This window comes from Eretmochelys imbricata, chromosome 8 (assembly GCF_965152235.1).
Source record: "Eretmochelys imbricata isolate rEreImb1 chromosome 8, rEreImb1.hap1, whole genome shotgun sequence".
NCBI classification, from domain to species: domain Eukaryota; kingdom Metazoa; phylum Chordata; order Testudines; family Cheloniidae; genus Eretmochelys; species Eretmochelys imbricata.
Window position 1 is genome coordinate 49,739,362 of NC_135579.1, and position 24,554 is coordinate 49,763,915.

Consider the following 24,554-nt stretch of genomic DNA (forward strand, 5'->3'; position numbering starts at 1 on the left):
CTGGCTGAAAAGAGGTGCCCTTCAGCATTCCTCTCGACTGAAGTCAACAAAGGTCTCATCCAAGGCCAGTGAGATGGTGCAAAAAGATTTTCCCAAAGAAAGAAATGGCTGAGATCTGGAGACAAAACCTCTCTCAGGAGTTTGAAAAAAAAAAAAGTTTTATTTTAAAAATTTTTCTTGAGCATGAACTGTGCAGAAGAGGCCGATGCTGAAATCCAGATGCATGCACATGAAGAACTGTCTGCAAGGCAGAGGCTATTCTCCACAGTGGCAGAGCTAGCTGTAGGAACCTGAGCCCAGGTGGGCCTTATCAGGGTGTACTGAACATGCATCAGACACTGCTTTGTTGTTGGCTGTGCAGATGGAACCTACTGGTTAGCATGTGTCACACAGACCCATAGAGGATGGGGTATTCAGCAGCTCAAGCTACAGACGCTCTCACTTTCAGTTCTGGAAGTGCTGGTTCGATCCCTGGTATTGGCCAAGAGGATGGCTCTCATACAAGGTAGCTTCCTGAGCTTTGCTCTTTTGACTGTATGTAGTGGATAGAGATGGGGCCAAGTCATCAGGAGCTGGAGTTCTGGGCTGGTGGGTTCAGTCCATTAAAGAGATGGCTCAGGGCTATAAAGTTGAACTTCCCCAAAGTTTGGGCATGTTTGGATTTAATGGTTTGGGCCCGTGGTAGAGTTCCTATATGCAGACACGACCCTTTCTTTTGACTCTCTGGTCCTGACAGGGTTGAGAGCCCCCACAGGAAGCATTTTTCCGGGATGCCTTTCTGGGTCTTTTAACTATGGCAGAGCAAAACAGCTGTAGCCCAAAGGTAGCCATGTCACAACTAGCTATATTTTCCTCTCTGCCAGCCAGTAAGTGCTTGTACTCCCAGTTATGTTTTCCTCTAGCTCTAGTTTTGTGTGTGAGAGAGGGAGAGAGAGATTATTTCTCTGTTTCCAAAATGATGTAATTTTATAATCAAATATCCCAGAGCAGAAGCTGGGCCAGAGATGTTCAGGGAGAGTTGGTATCTAGGATCAGGCTTCCCTTAAGGCTGTTTAAGCTAAAATCTGACTCTTATTTGTTGCCTCTCAGACTTGAAATTGGGGGGTCCCTGTTTTTTTTTTTTTTTAATGGCGATGAAGTGAATGAAGGAGCTGAAAGGCATCTACTTAAAGGCATGGGTGAGGAGTCGTCTGGGGTTGAGGCTCCGAACAACACAGTTGAGTGAGGGCCAAACCCCATGAAGTGATGTCACAAAGTCGGACAAATTGGGCTGCACTTTGATGGCACAGCAGAAGTGGCTGATTCTGTAAGCCCCAGCCAGCTCGCCCTGCTGCCTGCTTACCCTAGCAGAAGGGTATCCTAGAGTCAGAGAGCTCTTCTAGTGGAGGGTGGGTGAGACACCCTGCTGCAGATGAGGTCACCACACAGGAGTCTGTCATGCTGGAGGCTGTACCATTTGGCATGCTCCACCAGGGCTGATCCGGATGGGTTTGTGTGCTTCCCTGAACTGTCTGGGTAGTCTGCTCTGGAGGCTAAAAATAAACTAAAGCAGAATGTTCCCAGCAGAGCCTTTAGAGCAAAAATATTTGTCTCTTGCACTGGCTTGTTGGAAAGATGATGGCATCCACCCACTCTGTTTATTTGCAAACCATGTAAATGTGACTTAAATAAACCTTGATGATAACTACAATAGTGCATGCACGGGGAGGAGTCAGGCAGGACCCCTGGGAAATAGACTGCAGTCAAAGAGAGCATGGTTGGGGTCAGAGGTGGAGCAGGGGGCACAGATGACTGCGGCCTGCTGACTGTGGGGGGTTCTGTCTGGGACAATGTCTCTTAGGGCGGGATGGGGCAGGAGGGAAGGTTTGGTGGGCAGGAGGTACGAAGTGTATCTGGATTTCAGGCTCCCTTCTATGTCTTCGTGCTGTATTCCAGAGCCAGCTGCCCTTGCAGTGCTCCCTGGACCAGCGGCACAGCTGGATGGCAGGAGCTACTCCCTGTGTGTGCCCATTTGTGTGTACCACTGTCTGGGTGTGCTACATGGGCATGCCTGTGTGTCTGTGGGAGTGTGGCTCTGCCTGCGTGTGTGTCTAGCGTGCCGGGGGGGTGCATGGCCTAAGTTATTGCATGGAGTCAATGTTCCGGGGCCCGACTAGTATACATGGGTTCCATGAATGAACCCTTTCTAGTAGTCATTAAATAAATAACTCTAATGCTGGAGCCAAGCTTCTGTGCAGAATTAGCTGGAGTCTTCTCTCTCGCTGCTGTATAGAAATGAAGCCACCTTCCCTGCAGCAGAACAAGCTGCCAAAGGACCAGTCTGTACCAAGGCCAGTCTTAGACGGGCTTTATAGTGCCAGTGCAAAGGTTTCAGTCTCTTACTGTGCCACTTTTGATCTGTTCTTGCCATCCTCTGTTATGGGGGTGGCTGCCAGCAATAGGGGTGGCTGCTTTGCTGCCTTGGGGGAGCGTCTTTTGGCCTGTAAGGCAGGGCTGGGTTAGGAAGCCCCATGGGAAGCTCCAGCAGTGGGCTGGATACCTGTGTCTTCAGGAGTTGTGAAGCAATAGCTTGCCAGGGTGTGAAGGAAAACCCTTTTCATTGTGCTGTAACCATGTGTTCATGTCTGTGCAGGAGCAAGAGCCCGTGCGTGTGCAGAGGAGTGCCAGGGTGGGTTAGTTTTCAAGTGCATGCGTATATGTTCTTGTGTACATGTATGTTCATGTGCCTGTCGGGGTGCACATCCCTGGGCACGCATGGCTTTGTGCACGTGACATTGGGTTCATTTGCATGGGAGTGCAGGTATGTTGTGCACATGAAGGTGAATATCCATGTGCTCATAGCTGCGTGAATGCTTGTACGTGTGAGCGCATGCACGTCCTTGTGCACATGGATGTGTGTGTCCTGGAGCACGCTGCCTAGTCCAGTTCTGGGTGTGCATGTAAAGATATGCTGGACTGCGTGCCTTCTAGTGATGTCTCCGTGCTCTCACTAGTTTCTGGCTTGTCCTGAAAGTCCTGGTTTTAAAGTCATTATCAAAAGAGACGGAGCCATCACAACATCTCCTTGCAGCACGTGGCCAGAAGGGCTCCCTGGGGAGGAGGGTCTTGGCTCCGTCTCTCCGACTAGACAGGCAGCGATGGTGTCTTGTCCAGCAGGAGGAGCTTGGGCTGAGCCGAGATCCACAGGTCCTCTTCACCCTTCTTTTTCCTCTTTTTGTTCCTCTCTGCTGGGACCTGCCCATTGCTGCTGCTGCTGTTGATGCTGCCTTTGGTCTGCTGTCTACAGAAGCAGCAGTGACAGCAGATGACGAGGAGGACGAGGAGGACGAGGACGGGCAGCCCCAACAGCACTGCCAGGCAGACGGTGTTGAAGATGCCTTCCTGGTGCTTGGTGTGAATGAGATTCCAGAGTGAGTCAAAGAAGGAGCTGACCTGCTCCATTGCAGTTGGCTGGCTGGGCACCTGTTCTCCCCACCTGTGGCTGGTGCGGTCCCCTTGCTGGGCTTTCAGCCCTGAGGGAAGGCAAATGGAACCCAGCAGCAGCTCCGGTCAGTGCCTGTGAAGACAGAGGAAACAACAGGAAATCAGGAGGCTGCCCTGAAATCCACGTTTGATCAACAAAGCTTGAACGCTGCCCATGGGGCCTGCCAGCCTGGTGAGCGCTCAGCCAGCTGCAGAGATGAGTCTGCAGCTCCCGAAAGGGCAATGGTTTGGGACGCTTGGTCTGTGGGCTGAATCATGCAGACCTTCTGCCCAGCAGTGCTGAAGAGCCTCCAGCAAACCTGCTGTGTCTAGGGTCCCAAAGGATTCCTCACTGGCTGCAGCAATGGTGTAAACCCAACACTAGCTGCCTTCCTAAAACTACCGAGTTCCCCGAAGGGCTTGAGTTCTGAGGGGGCTGGCTTACACTGCCTAGGCCATTCTCACTCTTCTGCTGAATGACAGGACTTCTGCATTGTAATGCCCATGGATCCCCTCCTCCTCCTATGGACTGAAAGCACCATATTCCCAGACCCCTTCTGGGCCAGGGCAAATGGGACCAGAGTCCGGCATCAAACTCCCACCTCTGGCATGGGAGCATAGGATCCGAGCCGCAGGTGGATGTACTGCTTTGAATACAATAAGCACTCGAGACACTACATTTGTATATGGGCATTTCCAGAGTTTGGGGAATGTTTGGGTCTGGGCTTTTGTTATGGGTTCAGCTCTAATAAGAATTAATTAGAACATCTAAAGTTCAGAATAGTTCGAATAACATTTTCACCCCAGTTTTCCTTGTCACACAGCTCTGTGCTTCTGGGTTCCCCTGGAGACCAGAAGCAGTGAAATACATGTGAGAGGCTGGTCTCATGAGGTTTCCTTCTTGGAGAGGATTAAGATAGAATGTCATTTGGATAACTGACAGCAGGATTGTCTGGCTATGTAGAGTCCCTCCTCAGGCCCTACGCCACCAGCACTCCCAGCTATCTTTGAGACACCACTGACTTCCTGAGGAAACTACAATCCATCGATAATCCTCCTGAAAACACCATCCTGGCCACTATGGATATAGAAGCCCTCTACACCAACATTCCACACAAAGATGGACTACAAGCCGTCAGGAACAGTATCCCCGATAATGTCACAGCAAACCTGGTGGCTGAACTTTGTGACTTTGTCCCCACCCATAACTATTTCACATTTAGGGACAATGTATACCTTCAAATCAGTGGCACTGCTATGGGTACCTGCATGGCCCCACAGTATGCCAACATTTTTATGGCTGACTAAGAACAACGCTTCCTCAGCTCTCGTCCCCTAATGCCCCTACTTTACTTGCGCTACATTGATGACATCTTCATCATCTGGACCCATGGAAAAGAAGTCCTTGAGGAATTCCACCATGATTTCAACAATTTCCATTCCACCTTCAGCCTGGACCAGTCCACACAAGAGATCCACTTCCTGGACACTATGGTGCTAATAAGGGATGGTCACATAAACACCACCCTATACTGGAAACCTACTGACCGCTATGCCTACCTACATGCCTCCAGCTTTCACCCTGACCACACCACACGATCCATCGTCTCCAGCCAAGCTCTGCGATACAACCACATTTGCTCCAACCCCTCAGACAGAGACAAACACCTATAAGGTCTCTACCAAGCATTCTTACAACTACAATACCCACCTGCTGAAGTGAAGAAACAGATTGACAGAGCCAGAAGAGTACCCAGAAGTTACATACTACAGGACAGGCCCAACAAAGAAAATAACAGAACGCCACTAGCCGTCACCTTCAGCCCCCAACTAAAACCTCTCCAACGCATCATCAAGGATCTACAACCTATTCTGAAGGACAACCCATCACTCTCACAGATCTTGGGAGACAGGCCAGTCTTTGCTTACAGACAGCCCCCCAGCCTGAAGCAAATACTCACCAGCAACCACACACCACACAACAGAACCACTAACCCAGGAACCTATCCTTGCAACAAAGCCTGTTGCCAACTGTGCCCACATATCTATTCAGGGGACACCATCATAGGGCCTAATCACATCAGCCACACTATCAGAGGCTCGTTCACCTGCACATCTATCAATGTGATATATGCCATCATGTGCCAGCAATGCCCCTCTGCCATGTACATTGGCCAAACTGGACAGTCTCTACATAAAAGAATAAATGGACGCAAATTGGATGTCAAGAATTATAACATTCAAAAACCAGTCGGGGAACACTTCAATCTCTTTGGTCACTCGATTACAGATCTAAAAGTGGCAATTCTTCAACAAAAAAACTTCAAAACCAGATTCCAAGAAGAGACTGCTGAATTGGAATTAATTTGCAAACTGGATACAATTAACTTAGGCTTGAATAAAGACTGGGAGTGAATGGGTCATTACACAAAGTAAAACTATTTATTTATTTCCCCATGTTTATTCCCACTCCCACCCCCCCGCCCACTGTTCCTTAGATGTTCTTGTCAACTGCTGGAAATGGCCCACCTTGATTATCACTACAAAAGGTCCCCCCCCCCCCGTCTCCTGCTGGTAATAGCTCACCTTACCTGATCACTCTTGTTACAGTGTGTATGGTAACACCCATTGTTTCATGTTCTCTGTGTATATAAATCTCCCCACTGTATTTTCCACTGAATGCAGCCGATGAAGTGAGCTGTAGCTCATGAAAGCTTATGCTCAAATAAATTTGTTAGTCTCTAACAAGTACTCCTTTTCTTTTTGCGGATACAGACTAACACGGCTGCTACTCTGTAACTTATCCAAATGTGTGAGTGCTTTATCTGGACTGACTCTTGAAACCTTTTGAGGCTTGTTCATTCCTACCTTGACTACTGGGTTGTACGTCTGTATGGGCCACTGCCCTTAAGAAAAGGGGTAGCATTTGTCCGTGGCTGGAAAAACAAACTGAAATGGTGGAGCGATGGTAAATAATGCAGATGTGGAGGGACACTTTCAAACTGATTCTTCACTTGCTTTTACAATGATCTCTTGCAAAGGAAATTTAATGCAAGGTGCTAGTTCTGTTCTGTTCAGGTTCCTATGCTGCCCTCAACACGGTAGTGTCTGAGCACCTTCCAGTCAGTCATTACATGACATGACATGACATGACTCCTGTTTGTTGTGTGTGGGTCATTCTTTCTTTCTCCTCCTTTCCCCAGCAGAGAACTGTGTGTTTGGTGCAGTGTTTGTTTTGGTAGGTGTGTTTGGTTTTTTTTGTTTTTTTTTTAAAAGTACATGCAGCTCTGTGTTTGAGGCTGGAGAAGGCAGGTCAAGGAAGTGTGCCTTGCACTTGGGGTAGAAGTTGGTGAGGCTTTAGCTGGGAGTCTCTAGTCTTCCCACAATGCCTCAACCCTGGTTAGCCATGACAGGTGCTTGTGGTGAGCTTTGAGTGCTGCCTACACAGTGTGCTTGACAGTTCACCTCTGGGTTGAGACTGTGAGGGTGGCTTCCGTAATGAGGACCAGAAAGTGGGCTGCCCCCTCCAGCATACTGACTACCACACAGTACGTTTGTGCGGCAGCCCAAGGTGTGATTGCAGGAGAGGTAGAAAGGCAGCTAAAAACAGCAGCATGGAAGTGGTAACACAGGCTAGCAATGTAAGTACGCCCCCCAGGGTTCCAGCGGGCTTGCACAGCATTCATACTGCTATTTTTTTAGCCATTCTAGTGTGGGTAAACCTAGCCCAGGTTTGCCTCCCTGAGTTGCAATCACCAATCAGATTGTAGTGTACACGTGCACACACCTACAGCATTTAGATAGCAATGTTGCTCAGACTATGCAGACCAGCGCTAGATTTCAACTTGTGACTCTGAAGTTAAAGGCTCTGTAGCCCCTTGCTTGTCCCCTGAGCCATCTGCAGCCCTCCGTTTTGTTTTTTTAACCAAGTGTTTCTCACAGTCGAGGTTTCTTGTGGGAGGTGAACCATTATCCACTATACAAGTTTCAACAGAGGCTGACGTAACAATGGCATTCCCCTAGCTGTGCACGTAACCAGCAGAGCACTGCATTCTTGGCAGCGGCCCAGACCACTTTCCCCCTTGTCAATGTGCTGCATTGCTCCTGCCTCTCCTGGTCCAACTCTTACCTTAGTCATTACCATCATGTTTTGTATGGGTGATGGCCAAGTTGTCAAGGAATCCACAAGGCCTGCTTTCAAGTGATTCCACAGGGATTGTGTCTTCACCCTGATTAGTTCCCGAGGTCCCAGCAGTTAAGCTGGACTAATTTTTTGGGGGTGAATTTACTATTCACTGAAAAATGCATTTTTCCGGGGAACGCTTAACAAATTTGAGTTGAATTAAGTGAATAGCTTTGGCTGAAAAAACACCTGAAATTTTTTCTGGGGGAAATGTTAAAACATTTAGTTTCAACTTTTCATTTAAAAAAAAAAAGTTTCAACATTTTTGTTCTGAAAATGTCAATTCGAATAAACATTTTAATAGTTTCATTTGATCTGAACAAAATGTTTTTTCATTTCAGTGAGAGAAACAAAAAAAAGTCAAGTTTGGTTCAAAACTAACTGAATTTTTGCGTGTGATTTTTGGTTTGGTGGCCAAACCAGAAAATCACCATCTATTTCAGTGTCTCTCAACCTTTCCAGACTACTGTGTCCCTTCCTGGAGTCTGATTTGTCTTATGTACCCCCAAGTTACACCTCGTTTAAAAACTACTTGCTGACAAAATTAGACATAAAAATAGAAAAGTGTCACATAAGAATGGCCATACTGGGTCAGACCAATGGTCGATCCAGCCCAGTATCCTGTCTACTGACATTGGCCAATGCCAGGTGCCCCAGAGGGAGTGAACCTAACAGGTAATGATCAAGTGATCTCTCTCCTGCCATCCGTCTCCACCCTCTGACAAACTGAGGCTAGGGACACCATTCCTCACCCATCCTGGCTAATAACCATTAATGGACTTAATCTCCATGAATTTATCCAGTTCTCTTTTAAACCCTGTTCTAGTCCTAGCCTTCACAACCTCCTCAGGCAAGGAGTTCCACAGGTTGACTGTGTGCTGAGTGAAGAAAACTTCCTTTTAAACCTGCTACCCATTAATTTCACTGGGTGGCCCCTAGTTCTTATATTATGGGAACAAGTAAATAACTTTTTCTTATTCACTTTCTCCACACCACTCATGATTTTATATACCTCTATCATATCCCTCCTTAGACTCCTCTTTTCCAAGCTGAAAAGTCCTAGCCTCTTTAATCTCTCCTCATATGGGACCCGTTCCAAACCCCTAAACATTTTAGTTGCCCTTTTCTGAACCTTTTCTAATGCCAGCATATCTTTTTTGAGATGAGGGGACCACATCTGTACGCAGTATTCAAGATGTGGGCGTACCATGGATTTATATAAGGGCAATAAGATATTCTCTGTCTTATTCTCTATCCCTTTTTTAATGATTCCTAACATCCTGTTTGCTTTTTTGACTGCCACTGCACACTGCATGGACGTCTTCAGAGAACTATCCATGATGACTCCAAGATCTTTCTCCTGATGAGTTGTAGCTAAATTAGCCCCCATCATATTGCATGTATAGTTGGGGTGGTTTTTTCCAATGTGCATTACTTTGCATTTATCCACATTAAATTTCATTTGCCATTTTGTTGCCCAATCACTTAGTTTTGTGAGATCTTTTTGAAGTTCTTCACAGTCTGCTTTGGTCTTAATGATCTTGAGCAGTTTAGTATCATCTGCAAACTTTGCCACCTCACTCTTTACCCCTTTCTCCAGGTCATTTATGAATAAGTTGAATAGGATTGGTCCTAGGACTGACCCTTGGGGAACACCACTAGTTACCCCTCTCCATTCTGAAAATTTACCATTTATTCCTACCCTTTGTTCCCTGTCTTTTAACCAGTTCAGTCCTTAATCAAGTCACAGCAAACTATTGCTGAAAAATTGCTTACTTTCTCATTTTTACCATATAATTATAAAATAAATCAAATGGAATGAAGTGTACTTACATCAACTCATCTAGATATTTGCCTAGTTTTACAACAAGCTACATAAAAAGCCATAGTGAAGTCAGTACAAGCTAAAGTTTCATACAATGACTTGTTTCTACTGCTCTATATACTTACTATACACTGAAATGTATCCCCTGGAAGACCTCTTGTACCCCCATGGGGACATAGACCAGTGGTTCTCAATCAGAGGTGCATTTGCTCAGAATGTGTGAATGGTGTTGTGTGTGTGTGTGTGTGTGTGGGGAGGGAGGGGTAAATATGGTCTCATCCCCCAATATGCCTAGGGAATTGTGGGGTTTATTTTATTTTTTATTACCCCTTGTCCTGCTGCTAGTTTAGTGCTGTCCTACTTGGTCTAACTTGGCAGGTAGCCAGCTCTATGGAAGGCTGCTCAGATTAGAGCTGACAGACAGTAGCTGGGCTCCTGGTGGGCCTGGATGGGGTACAAAGCCTTTAATCACCAGGTCACTGGTTCGGATCTAGATTGGTGGTGACTGAACATTGATACTGACTGATGCCTGTTTGGCTGTCTGAGGGAGGGTAGTAACATCTACCCAGCCATGGTGGTTAAGTGTCTGGGTCACAGCCCCTAAATGGTGGGTAGGCTGGCTCAGCAGAGAGGTCAGGAGATGAGCTGTAGACTCAATTCTCTTCCCAACTCAGGATGATCCCAGCAGGTCATGGCCTGAGGTGCACATCGTCTGATCTAATGCCCACTGAAATCAGTGGGAGTATTTCTACGGACCTTAGTGGGCGTTGGAGTATGCCTGGAGGTAGGTAGGTGGGAGAAGCACGCCCTTGTGGCTACATTAACAGAGGATCTCAGTCTCCAGGAGTATCAGAGAGGCACCTTTCACTCAGGCTCAAGTCACTTGAAGAAGAGTGTCAGAAAATGCGGTGGGGTGAGCACATCTCTTTGACCCAGTGCAGAGCCTGATAGATGATGCAGCTGCTGTGACTCACCTCGCAATTGTTGCAAGAAGTGGGTGGTGTTGTGGAGGGGAAGGAGCAGCATTTTTGTGGCCTCATGTAAGGTTTCCTTCCCTGGGGGAGAGTGTGAGGTGCTGCTGACATGCAGGTTCCCTCAGAAAAGCATACCTTTTCTAGGGGCAAGGTCAGAGGGCTGGCTCCGCCTCTTGGGTTCATACTCGGTCTCCCCAGAGACCTAACAAAGCCCTTTGAGGGGCTGCATGAGGTGGTGCCCTTATGGGAGTGTTTCTCAAATGGGGGGTCCTGACTCAAAAGGGGGTCATAAGACTATGGGGGGGGGGAGGCGAGGAACCCCATTCCAGCAGCAGTGCAGAAGTAAGGGTAGCATGGGATGGGGGTGGGTTGTCACAGCTTTAAATATTTTTTTAAAGAGGGTCCCAGCAAAAAAAAGTTTGAGAACCCCTGCCTTATGGGTTTGAGCTGTCTGAAAGGGTGGTACTTTGGGAGGCTTTGACTCCCCACAGACGTGACCAGGTTAAGGATGATGCTGAGATTGTGGTCAGATACCTGCTAGGAGTACTGACAGGTGACTTAGGGGCTAATAAATCAAAACTTGTGCTTACCTAGTGCTTTCCACTCAAGGGTTAGAAAGTGCTTTGAGAGCTTTGGCTGAAGAACCGCTATATGAAAGCTAAGTATTGTTATTTATTAAAGGTCTTGGCCTGCATTAACAACTCAAGTCCCACAGCCTCTCTGGGAGGCAGGGTGAGTTATTGGAATACCTGTTTTATAGAGAGGGGAAACAGAGGCAGAGAGGAGCAGGTCCATATCTTTCAACCATGGATGCCTTAAACACACTCACTTAACTTGGCAGGTTTCAGTGGAGGTTGTACTTGCAATCCTCCTCTGACAATCAGACCTTGCTCACACACTGTCTGTGGTAGAGACAGAACCCGATTATCTCGACTCCACTTGTGTTCTACAACTATTAAATTATGGGAGATCTCTGCTGTGGTGTTCGTTTTGGGAATCACCAGGGACTCTAGTTTATTAAAGGACCCATGTTTGTATTGCTGTTTTCCTGTTGTGGGCGGCATTTATTGCTTTCTGACCCTTTCTGTATCTCTCACAAGCAACAATACCCAAGGTTTTACCCTCTCGCTCGTGTCTGTGGTGCTGGCTAGTACATCTGGCCAGTGGGCCAGTACATCTCATTAGTGGATGGATGCTGCTACTTGCCCAGGGCTCTGGATTTGCAGTCACATCCTCTGTTTTAATGAACAGCAAAGCCTGGGCTCTGTTTTTTTTTCTAAACAGTAACTCAACATGTATGGTCTCCCTCCTTGATGTATGATGCAGTCTTTCATTGACCTGCCTGGCCACAGGGAGGATGTGACACCCTTGCGGGAGGTGTTAATCTGTCACAGAGCATCTTTGTCTGCCTAAAATAGGGCTGTGCACTGCAGTTTGGGCCATGTGTGCACCCTGGTAAGTCCTTTGCTACCCTCCGCCCGCAGTGACATCCTACTTTCCACCAAGTCAGACCTGCCATTTTGCACTACCGCAGCAGGCATGGTGCGTTACGTGGCCTGAAAGAGAATGAAGAAGTCTGCTATTAGAAATTCTGCCCCTGGGAAATTAAACACTGTCTGGAATCCAGATCCATGATGCATTCCTGGTCATGTCTCTTTGCTGAATCACAGAAAACCAAGAGACAAATTCTCAAGGGCTCAGCACCCACTGAGGAAGCTAGATTTTCAGGTCTTATTTAAACACCAAAACAAGGGACAGATTTTGCCAAAGTGCTCAGCACTTAGCTGTTAGTATCCCAGGGGGAGCAGCTGGATTTTCAGAACACTGCAGCATTACAGCTGCATAAGAAATGGTTTTGATTTTTTTAAACAATGAAAACAGATTATGATGAAACAAACTTTTTATCCTTTTCATCTAAATTTTCTACATATTTTTTTGGGTGGCATATTGTTGTGTTTTTAAATCCATTTTCAGCAGCCAAAACAGAAGCATTTCAAAAAGTTTTGGTTTTTGATGACTTGAAAGTGTGGAGCCATTTTTTTTTTTTTAAAAATGTCAATTTTGGCTGAAATCTTCAGGTTCTGGTTGCTGAAAACAGAAAAAAAACCCTGAAAACTGAAACAGTTTGAGTATTTCAACATCCCCCACCCCCATTTAATCAGAAATGGACAGTTCCAGCAAACATTTCTGCTTTGACAAAACACTATTTTTTTCATTAAAAATGATGTGTGTAAAATTCTGCATGGAAAAACTGCAGCCAGCTCTACTCAGCATCCAGTGGATAACCAGGCTGCTCTTTTGATGACCTATCCCCCTCAAACAGTGTAACTCTTAAGTCCCTAAAAAGGACAGGAAGCATCCACCTGGAGCAGTTGGTTATAATTTATATCAGTGTAAGGCTAGAGTCTGTGATGGGCATTAATTCTTCTGGGTAGTGTCCCTTGATTCTGGCCTTTTCATGACCCACGTCAACTTAGGCAAGCTACCCCCTTTAACTGCATACAAACCCAAATGCTCTGTGATGCTTTGGCCCTGGCTGAATATCATTGACACTGAATCCTGGCCCCAAGCCCCATGTCACTGTTCTGGTGCAGAGTTGGCTCTCTGAGGTGGTGCCCTCTGTCTGTGTATTTCACAGGCGGCAGCAGCAGGAGGAAAACCCATGCGGTGGCACAAAACAGCATGGGTGGAAGGGCGTTTGCAGACTCCTGACCCTAATTGCTTGCATTTTGAGTGGTCCCTGAGAGCAGGTGTATTATGTGATGCCACCCAAACCCAATCTGCATGTGGTGAAGGACATCATAACTTTGCTAAGCACGTTCATGTTTGAACTACGTGGCTTTATTTGCACGTGACTCTGCAATGCCTGGATGTGGCTGGGGTCACAAGCAGAAAGGCCAGAAAACTAGGGGGGAGAAGATTTTGGGGAGAATGATCTGGCAGCCACGAGATCTGGGTTCTGTCCCCACCTCTGCCACTGAGTGCTCTGTGACCTTAGACAAGTCACTTACTTGCTCTGTGCCTCAGTCCCCAACCTGTAACATGGGGATAGTGCTACTTCTTTACCCCACAAGGGGATCATGAAGCTTAATTCATTAATGTTTTAAGACAGACTACACTGAAAACACTCTCTTTAGGCTCTGTAGAAGTATGAGGCCACCTGACCTGCTGCTACACCTTGGCACATAGAAAGCTATTATTGCCTCCAGGAGCAAGTGCATCACGGCCTTGCACAATGTGATTGGCTCACTTAGCAATGTCACTTCTGGAAGCTTTCAGGAGCAGCATTTCCCAAATCAACATGTCACCCCATGTACCCTAGCCAAGCAGACAGAGTGGCTGTGGGCACCTGTGGCTGGGTGGACTGACTAGCTGACAAATACACAAATAGCCTTCATTTGTCCACAGACAATGACCATAGCCCCTTGTCACAGTGGGGCTGGATCCTTTACGCTGCAGGAAGCGGTGTATAGCGTGTGGACAGCATCACAGCACATCAACTAGGGGTTAAACAGTATGCAATGGGTAGACCAGGATTTGAAAAAAGAAGGCAAACCAGGCTGGTGTCCAACTACTCCCCCGGTTTCCAGCCTCGAGGGTTGCCAAGTGGAGTGACTGTTGCTAAGGAGGCTATAGTCAGACAGATTACACCATCCCAGCCACCACTCCTCCTCCTCCCTGCATTCCAGCCATGAGGAGCTTTTACTGTGACACGATCCGGCCAAGGGCAGCCTTTGGGACAAACTTTCATGCCTGATGTTTGCGTCTTACTGTGGGACCCTCCCATCGGGAGGGAAGTGTCACAGCCTGGCAATGCAGGGTGGTGGTAAAGTGGAGCTGCGTCAGCCCCAAAGAGCTTGGGGGAGGGTTTCCCTCTAGCACCAAGGCAGTGTGTCGCAACTGGAACGGCTGGCAAAGCTAACTGAGAGGAGCTAGACACCTGTATCTGCCCATGTGTCCCTGCAGGGCATGCACTGTCCCCGCTTGCCTTCCAACGCCTATGGGTTACTGGCAAAAGCCAGATGGATCGCAACAGGGCAACCCCAGTTACTAGGTTCTATGGAGGGGACTAAACTGGCCAAAACCTGCATACTGCATGCCTCCTCACACATGTGCACACTATGCCCTGCATGTGCCATACATACTGGCACACATGTGTACACAGCCCACTCCATCACAGCCCACACCTCGCCCAAGGTAAGAAGGAGACTATAGAGGAAAACTACCATATATGGGGTGTTGAGGAAGGGAGGGCAAAAATATCCAGCCTGGAATTTCCCTCTGGCAGTTGTAGACGAAACTGCCTTCTGTCTGTTTGCTCACTTGGAACTGGGCAAAGATCCCACCCTAGATTTCTGTGCTACTGGGGATGGATGGTGGGAGTAGCCCCTAGTGATGGAAAAACCAGATCTGGATTTACGTACCTGTCTGGCATAGACCCAAGGTACATCTGTGGATTCTGGTGCACCCTTTACAGGCCTAACTGTAGGCGTGCACCCGAGACCCATTGCTTCAGGGTGAAGGCCTAAATGGCTGGAGCTGGATTTAATTCAGTGGGCCAAAATCTAGAGGAAGAGACTCCCTCAGTACATTGTGATTGTACAGGGCTGAACACAATGGGGCTGTGATCTCAGTTGGGACCTCTAGGGCTACTGTAATGGAAACAATAAATAACATTAATAAGCTACAATAGGGAATGAACACTTGCAGCAAAATGTTGCTTCAGTCAATTTTGGTGCCTCTCTCCTTGATTATTGTTAAAGAGCCTTTTTTATTTAAATAGGAAAACGAATGAATGATGATACCTAGCTCGTATATAGCACTTTTTGTCCGTGGATCTCAAAGTGCTTCACAAAGGAGTCGTCTCAACATCCCCATTTTACAGATAGGCAAACTGAGGCACGGAAAAGTGACATGACTTGTCCAAGGTGATCCAGCACACCAGTGGGTGAGATGGGAATAGAACCCATATCTCCTGAGTCTTAGACCAGTGCCCTATCTATTAGACAACACTGTCTCCCTGGAGTGCCTAGATTCCCACCCTCCTGCACAGGGGCATCACGGGGGAAAATGTGAGAGCCTCTTGTTTAAAATATTAAAATCCCAACACTCATCCCCTTCTCCCACCCCCCAGAGGCTCCTGTAAATAATTTTTAGAACTGATTGTATTTCCCTATTGACTTTATCCTTGTGGAACTGAAAAAAAAAAAAAAAGTAATCAAACAAACAGAATATCTTGTTTTTGTCTGGATATTCTGTGTGTGTGTGAAGCTATAGTGCCATTTATCCATAAACGGGAAGTCAGACTCCCATAATACTCTACTCCACAAGAAAAGTAATTTTAGACAAAACAGGATGTATATTTTAATTCCTGCATCAAGACGCTTTATATTTACTGTCTTGAAAGTTTTAAGGGGGTGTGACAGGGTCAGGCCAGATGGTGGAAGGTCCGGCGGTGAGGACAAAGAAGGTGTTGGGAGGAGGCCACATGGAAGTAGCCCAGGGCATTGTAGCTGTCACAGGAGACACTATAGACAGCAGCAATCCATAGGGCCCTGGGCTGGAACCCAGAGTAGAGGGCAGGCCTGGGTTCTCCGCCATCCCTAAGAGGACCTTCATCCTGATGTCTGATAACGCTTGTACTTCACAGTCCTCCAGCAGCACACCTACTCACTCTCAGCTTCTTGTGCACCTCTAGCTCCTCGCATACACCTCACTAACTGAAGTGAGGTCCTTTTTAAAACCAGATGCCCTGATTAGCCTGCCTGTCCTAATTGATTCTGGTAGCTTCTTAATTGGCTCCAGATGTCCTAATTAGCTTGCCTTAATTGGTTCCAGCAACTTCCGGATTGTTCTGGAACCGCCCATTATCTTACTCAGGGAAAAGGGATCTGCTTAATCTGGGGCTAATATCTACCTTCTATCACTCTCCTGTAGCTATCTGGCCTGACCCTGTCACAGGGGTTGCAATTTTCTTTTTTAAATTGTAATTATTTGGTTACAGAAAAGCAGAGCTGTTTATAATGTTGCCATGGCTATCTTTCCCCTTTAAAACATAGCTGAATAAATTGAACGTGACTCTTAATGTATGTGTAAAATGTCTAGCCCAAATGGACCCTAATTTCTTGCCTCAAGCCCTGAGTAAGGGGCAGTGTACAGCTGTGCAGCCCGAGGAGCAGACCACAAGCCACATTGTGGTTCTCACCCTTACTCAAAGGGGAAGTAACATGCATCAGCCCTGGATCTGGTGAGGTGTAAATAACTTCCACCCTCTGTGCCTGCTCAGTTGTGCTGGTGATGCATTGTGGGAGGTGGAGGCGGAAGTTCTGTCCTCACACAGCTATTAGGAACACAGGTAGTTGGTCCAGGGCAGTAGCGGGGCTTTCCACACCTGTAAGGCCTTGTTGCCAGGGTCCCAATCTGACCCTCAGTTAAATCTGATACACAACTAACTTTAAATGATTATTTAGGGCCTCTGTTGCCTTTTGCTCTGTAGATGAAGATTGTTAGTGCAATAATTGGGGGGGGGCTCACTGAAAATTTTTTGGCATCCCTAGCTATGAAATTTCAGTTTAGAGCTGGCAACGCTCAGATCACAAACAGCCTTGTCAGTAAGGCTGCTGAAGGGTGTGCCTAATTAGTCTACACCCCCATTCACCCAGAAGGGGTTTGTTGCACAGATCCCAGCGTATGCACCTTTCAAACTAGCAGGGAAGTTTGATGTGACTGACTTTCTTCTGGTGCTCCAGGCCCACGTCTGGAGGAGCAGAAGGTGCTGCAAGTTGGGACTGAGGAGCTGTCTCTTGAGTGCTCAGGGCTGGACTAGGAGGAGGCACTACGGACTGATTCATTTGGATAGTCAGAGTTTTTTTGGGAGGGTGTCAGAACTGATTAGAGCTGAGGATGGTACAAGCAGGTACTGTGCAAATGCAATCAGAGTCCTGATTTTAGGAGAGCCACTTAGTTCACTTGTAAAGCAGTTATGGAAGAGAGAAATGAGTGCATTATAATGACCCTTTCCCGGCACTAAGCATGTAATAGGAATGAGTCAGAGAAAAGTTTGTTGTAACTTGAAGAATTTGCTGCAACCAGAGCTTTAGGCATCTACTTGATGTATCAATAGGACATGTTTGTGTTTTTGTCTCTTGTATATAAATTGTCAAACTTAGTTGTCTAAAGTTATGCTCCTAAATAAAGGATGTGACACTCTTTCTCCTCCCCCCCCCCAGGTGCTGAGCACTTGCAGCTCCTATTAAAGTTAATGTTAGCGACAGGTGCCCAGAACCTTTGAAAATCAAGTCACTTATTTAGGTACTACAATGTGGATTTAGGCATCTAATTTTAGAGATCTTCATTTGACAACTTGGACCTACAAAACCCAAATAATTAGCATTGATACTATGCAAAGGTTGCAAGGTCAAGCACTAAAAGTGTCAGGAAATTTAAAATTATAAGAGTTGTTCCGGCAACATGAGTTGGCCACATCCTGTATATTTTGTAGTAACCAAATATTTTAAAAAAGAAGTTTAAGATTTACACTGAACAATGGGAAAAAGACTGGAAAGCACTACATCTGTGTAATGTGGCCAAGTTCATAGGACTGCAGCAACCTCAAGCTCTGATCCTACAAATTGATCCATTCAGACATGCTCTTATGTCTCATTTCACCGGGACTCTTCGCAGACTTGTCTGGATTCCTTTGCAGAACTGAGGCTTTAACTTGTGGAATATGGTGACTTTTGAGTGCTTGTTCTCACAATGCTGACACTTTGTATATTTAATGCCCTAGAGGTGGGTAGCTGTTTTTAAGGGAGGGGAATTGGAAGAAAATAGAAAACTTAAAATCTGGAGGGTAATAGTTTGAGCAATTCCATGCCCTGCACTGGAACAATTCACCAAGGGTCATCATGAATTCTTCTCCATCACTGACAATTTTTAGATCAAGATGGGCTGTTTTTCTAAAAGCTCTGCTCTAGAAATAATTGTGGGGGGGAGGGAGTGGGAGAAGTTCTCTGGCCTGTGGTATACAGGAGGCCAGTCTAGATATTCACAATGGTCTCTTCTGGCCTTGGAATCTGTGACTCCCTGAAATATATACATATAAGAGCCTGCCTACATTTAAGAAAAATTTTGCCCTGGTGTAACTGCATGGATGTAGTTAAACACCACTGCAAACCCACGATGGAGATGTGGGGGGCTGTACGGCCCCAAAGTGGGACTTACATACTCTAATTGGGTAATTTATCAAAAAGCTACACTATGTGTCCCACTTTGTGCTAGAACAACCTGCCTGCATTTGGAATTTGCACCAGTGTAAGGGCTTGTTTACAAAGAGACTTAGTCCATGGCAAGCCAGGGTGTAAATCTACATAAACTAGCTTGTTGTGCATTGACCATGTGGGCCCTATTACTGTGTACTAAAAGGTCAAAGCGCACTACAGAACTTTTGGGGCATGGTAGCAGATTTCATGTGGTCAGTTAGTATGTAGTGGGCTAGGGCACTGTAGATTTACACCCTGGCTTGCCACCTACTAAGTCTCTATATAGACCAGGCCAGATCAATGCACTTGCACTGACGCACGTTTTCTTAACGTAGACAAGGCCTAACCTCTATTGCCCTGCAATGCACCGTTACACTGGTGCAAAGTGCTAGCATTCTGAGCTGGTGGTATTCCCTTCCTTCCCCTTTGCAGGGGTCTAAATAACTAAACATGGTACATGGCTCTGCTGACTTCACCAGAAGAGCTTGGATAACACCCACATCTTCTGGGTGTGGTGTTCTGTCCCATCTAGTGGCACCAAGACCACTTAAGAGAGAGAGGGAAAATGAGTCTGCTCTACAGCCTTAAGTAATAGCCAGTTGGCTTTTAGTTTATGCTGTAGAGGCTCATGCACTAAGCTCCAGACGTCCCTGATTCGATCCTGCCCGACAACAACCAGGCTCTGTCGATGTTACACTTGCAAGTTCTTTGATTGGACCAACATGGACTTAACTTGCCACACCTATGTACTGGGGCTATTTTTCAGTGCATACCTGCAGACTTAAGGAAATGTTTCATTACTCATGGTCAGTGCAAGTTTCACATTCAGCTGGTTTCCTTGTAACATTACCTAAGAAAGCCTGGTTAGGATGTTTTTGAAATGGTGAATAGTATATTCCCTTCACTCTTCCAGAGCTCACAAACGGCTCAAGGGATTTTGATCAAATTTCCCTCCCCTGCCCCTCTGAAAATATCAGACAGAAGCCAAGCGTAGATAATTTTCTCCCCAAAGGTGAATGATTTGGCAAGTTATGAATGTTTAAAAACATGAGATTAAAAGTGAAACTATTTTGAAAATTTAACCATAGAAGCATGCACAGGCCCAGACTCAATCTATGTGTGTAGATACTGATAGTGCAATAAAATTAAAGAACACTGATCAATTTGACCCTTTTTATAATCATTCAAACAACAATAAAATGATACTGTTCCCATCTGACTTTGTATGCTCATAATGTTATTAATGAACTTTGTCCAAAACTACTTCTAAAATGAGATTTAGTAAATGGTCTATCCTTCACAATATGCTATAAAATACCATCCCCATGTGTATCTAGTATCTACTGTTCATAGCCTGGAGGCTCCAATCCAGTAGAGATTCACCTGCATGGAGCTTATTGAAGGAGCGGGGTCCTAATAAGCATTGATGATCCTATTTGATACCAGCTGATCTCTGTACAGGGATGATTCCTTCCTATAGTCTGAGAGCTTTTCTGGTGATTTGAATAGGTTCCATGTTTCTACACAGGCTATATTTAATTGATGGCTCTCGTGAGCTCTGGCTAGATCTCTGTAAAAGCTGTATAATCAACCTGGCACAACTCCTCTGCTTACATTTTTCTTTTTGACTGATCTGAAACTCAGACTGGGCTTGCTGTATTCTTTACCAAAGCTTGCAAGCCCTTTGGGAAGATTCTCCAGGCAGCCTGGGCTGCTTGAAGATTTGAGGTGGCAGCCCTGTGAATCTTGGAGGCTTTGGCTGAATATTGCTTGGAGCTGTGGGGCATCACTCCTTACTGAGAATTGTCTGTGTGAAACTGATAATAAAAGTTCTAACTAGAGACTGGCTGGAACCAGCAGCCTTGGGATTTGCACCCACCCCCAACATTGGAGCTAAAATGTATGGCTCAGCCCCATCTCTAGATCTTGTGACTCCCTATGAACTGAAATCCTCATGCTCAGCAAAGCTCTTGTTCCGACCCATGTTCCAGTACCCTGGGGGAAAAGGCAGATTTTCATCAACAAAACCCTAAAGCACTGAAGAGTGTTTAGCCACTCAGATTGGCTGAAGGCTCGGCAGCCCTGCTCCTGCTATTCCCAACTCTCGAGTCTCTCTCCAGCCTCCTTTTGGGAGCCTGAGGTGCCCTGCCTCTGCTTGATGAATGACCTGGCTTAGAGATGGCTGCACCTCTCCGGTGCACCAAGCTACTCCCGGATCAGCCCCAGAGGCCTGGTCAACACAGTGTTTTGTATCTGTTCTGCAGCACTGCTGCTAGCCATAAATGCAAGCACCAGTGCAGCCTGGGCTCTGGCACGTCCAGCACTATGTCACAAAACTCTGCCCTGAACACCAGTGCTGCAAACTGGGAATGAAATTTTGTAGTGCGGGGGGACTCAGAAATGGAAGCCAGACATCCCCATCCTCTTCCCCCTTGGGCAGGGCCTACACATGTTGCCTTCACAGTGTGACCAGCCCCTATCATTCCAGGAAGCATAGAATCATAGGACTGGGAGGGACCTTGAGAGGTCATCTAGTCCAGTCCCCGGCACTCATGGCAGGACTAAGTATTTTTTAGAGCATCCTTGACAGGTGTTTGTCTAACCTGCTCTTAAAAATCTCCAATGACGGAGATTCCACAATGTCCCTTGGCAATTTATTCCAGTTCTTAACCATCCTGACAGGAAGTTTTTCCTAATATCCAACCTAAACCTCCCTTGCTGCAATTTAAGCCCATTGCTTCTTGTCCTATCCTCAGAGGTTAGGGACAACAATTTACCTCCCACCTCCTTGTAAACAACCTTTTATGTACTTGAAAAGTGTTATCATGTCTTCTCCCCCCCACAACCCCCATCCCCGCAGTCTTCTCTTCTCCAGACTAAACAAATCCAATTTTTTCAGTCGTCCTTCACAGGTCATGTTTTCTAAACCTTTAAATCACTTTTGTTACCCCTTCTCTGGACTTTCTTCAATTTGTCCACATTTTTCCTGAAATGTGGTGCCCAGAACTGGACACAATACTCTAGTTGAGGCCTAACCAGCACAGAGTAAAGCAGAAGAATTACTGCTTGTGTCTTGCTTACAACAGTGGCTCTCAACCTTTCCAGACTACTGTACCCCTTTCAGGAGTCTGACTTGTCTTGCCTACCCAAGTTTCACCTCACTTAAACTACTTGCTTACAAAATCAGACCTAAAAATACAAAAGTGTCACAGCACACTATTACTGAAAAATTGCTTACTTTCTCCTTTTTACAATATAATTATAAAATAAATCAGTTGGAATATAAATATTGTATTTATATTTCAGTGTATAGTATATAGAGCAAACAAGTCGTATGAAATTTTAGTTTGTATTGACTTTGGTAGTGCTTTTTATATAGCCTACTGTAAAACAGGCAAATATCTAGGAGTTATTGTACCTTCTGGAAGACCTCCGTGTACCCCCCCAGGGGTACATATGCCCTGGTTGAGAACCCCTGGCTTACAATATTCATGCTAATACATCCCAGAATGTTTGTTTGCTTTTTTTTTTTTTTTGCAACAGTGTTACACTGTTGACTCATATTTCTCTTGTGATCCACTATAACCCCCCCCCCATCCCTTTCCACAGTTCTCCTTCCCAGGCAGTCATTTCCCATTTTGGATGTGTGCAACAGATTGTTCCTTCCTAGGTGGAGTACTTTGCATTTGTCCTTATTGAAGTTCATCCTATTTACTTCAGACCATTTCTCCAGTTTGTCCAGATCATTTTTGAATTTTAATCCTATCCTCCAATGCACTTGCAACCCCTCCCAGCTTGGTGTCGTCCATAAACTTTATAAGTGTACTCTCTATGCCACTATCTACATGACTGATGAAGATATTGAACAAAACCGGACTCAGAACTGAGTCCCCTTGCAATATGCCCTTCTAGCTTGAGTGTGAACCACTGAAAGCTACTCTCTGTTTTCCAACCAATTACGCACCCAGCTTATAGTAGCTCCATCTAGGTTGCATTTCCCCTAGTTTGTTTTATGAGAAGGTCATGCAAGATAGTATCAAAAGCCTTACTTAAAGTCAAGATATAAGATCAAAGAACCTGAGTATGAGTTGAGTGTTGAACTAGGATCCCTGCAGGACAGCATGCTGGTATCCTTTATATAGGTTAGGCCAGATAGGTCCTCTGACTGGCACAGCCAATGCAGAAGAACGTTTGTAACAACTGTGGGTCAAAGATTCCTGTTACACCAGGCTCAGGTCCCAGCAAAGGCATCTGAGGTCTGGGAGAGATCTCCCTTGCCTTTTAAAACTCAAGAAATTTTATTTAGAAAGAAACTCTACTTCACAGCTCATGTCAGTTTCCACACCTCTCTCAGCTCCAGTTACTGGAATGGGAGAAGGGCCCAGGCGGATATGGGGGACACTGTGTCACTCCTGTTGGAATTAGGAGGAGACCCTTTGGCCGGCTCACAGAGGGGAGAGGGTGCGTCCCCTGCTGTCTGAACTGCTCATAGTGGAGACAGCCCCAGGGCAATACCAAGACAGGAACCCCGGAGCTGTTCATTATACAGGAGGGCAATTGTGCTGAGAGGTTCAGCATGTGCCACTTTAACAATGAAGCTAACCTACCCCCCACCCTCCCAGTACCGTGCTCAGGAAAGGCAGCTTTCACTTTCTGACTCTCCTGTGCATGGCTCTCTCCAAGCTCACAGCTAAATAACAGCGCAGAATCCAGAGCACCAGCAGCTTCTTATTATTTACTTGGATTCCAGTAGCAGCCAGAGGCTCTAATGAAGCTCCAGGCCCCATCATGCTGGACACCCTACACAATCCCTGGCCCAAAGATTTTATAGTGGAATAGAGCGGACCAGCAAATGGAGTGGGGAAACTGAGGCACAGAGCGGGGAAGTAATGTGCCTAAGGTCACTCGCCAAGGCCAATGGCAGATCCAGCTCTCCTGCTTCCCAATCGAGTGCCCTGTGGGCTGGACCACAGTGCTGGCGCCCGCGGCATAAGTTCAGTGTTGTTTACAGATCCGAGACAGGGCGCTCAGGCTACATGCTGGGTTCCGGCGCTGGGGACCTCAGGGAAACCCCTGAGCGCCGCTGCCGTGCCTCAGTTTCCCTTTAGCCAACGGAGGACAGTACTTTCGCTAACTCCCGGTGATGTCCGCCCGGCCCCGGGAGCGCGCCTTGGATAATAGGGGTCCCAGAGCAACAGGGCTAAGCAGGCTGCTCGCTCCGCCAGCCCGCCGTCTGTGTGCACAGGGCGCGGTGACCCAGCGCTCCAACGGGGAGTCGCTTCCCGGGAGCACCCCGCGCTGGGACCGGGGAGGGCGCCCCGCGGCTACGTCCACACGCCCTGGCACGGCCGCCAGCAATTTACCTGCCGCTCCCCGGGGCGCTGCCCCGGCCACAGTCCCGCGCCGCCGCCGCCTGAGAAGTTTCGCAGCAGCCAGAGGAAGTGGTGAGCTGACGGCTCGGGATGTTTGCTGCCAGCGGCCTCCCAGCGCTCCGCCCCTTGCCCTGCCCGCTCTCCCCGCGGTACTTGGGGCGACTGCCGGCTCAGGCCGGCCCCGGGGCTCACGCCCTGGCCTGTTTGAGCTTTCCCGCTCAGCTCTGCTCGCGCTGGCTCCCTCTCCCCGGCACGGCGGCTTTCCACGCGTGAGCCGCCCCCGGCCCTTCTGACCCACGCAGGGCCCAGGCCACCGGGGGGACACCTCGCCCTCCGGCCACGTTCGCCGCCCTCGCACCCACGCCACGGGACACGCTGTGCAGGCGCTGGCCCGTGGGCGACCTGTCGGCACATGCTGCGGGAAGAGAGACCTGAGGCCAGCTGCACAGAGGCACATAAAAAAACCCACCGCCTCAC

At 47.1% G+C, this 24,554-nt stretch overlaps 1 protein-coding gene across 1 annotated transcript; it reads right to left on the reverse strand.

Annotated features, from left to right (window-relative positions):
• Window positions 1-182: 182 nt before the first annotated feature.
• On the reverse strand, window positions 183-24,174 carry KIAA0040 (KIAA0040 ortholog). Its single transcript, XM_077825079.1, has 2 exons — window positions 24,069-24,174; window positions 183-3,556 (listed from the first exon to the last, which is right to left on the reverse strand). The coding sequence occupies exon 2, from the start codon at window positions 3,439-3,441 to the stop codon at window positions 3,124-3,126; it is 318 nt and encodes a 105-aa protein (XP_077681205.1). The 5' UTR covers window positions 3,442-3,556; window positions 24,069-24,174; the 3' UTR covers window positions 183-3,123.
• Window positions 24,175-24,554: the final 380 nt, after the last annotated feature.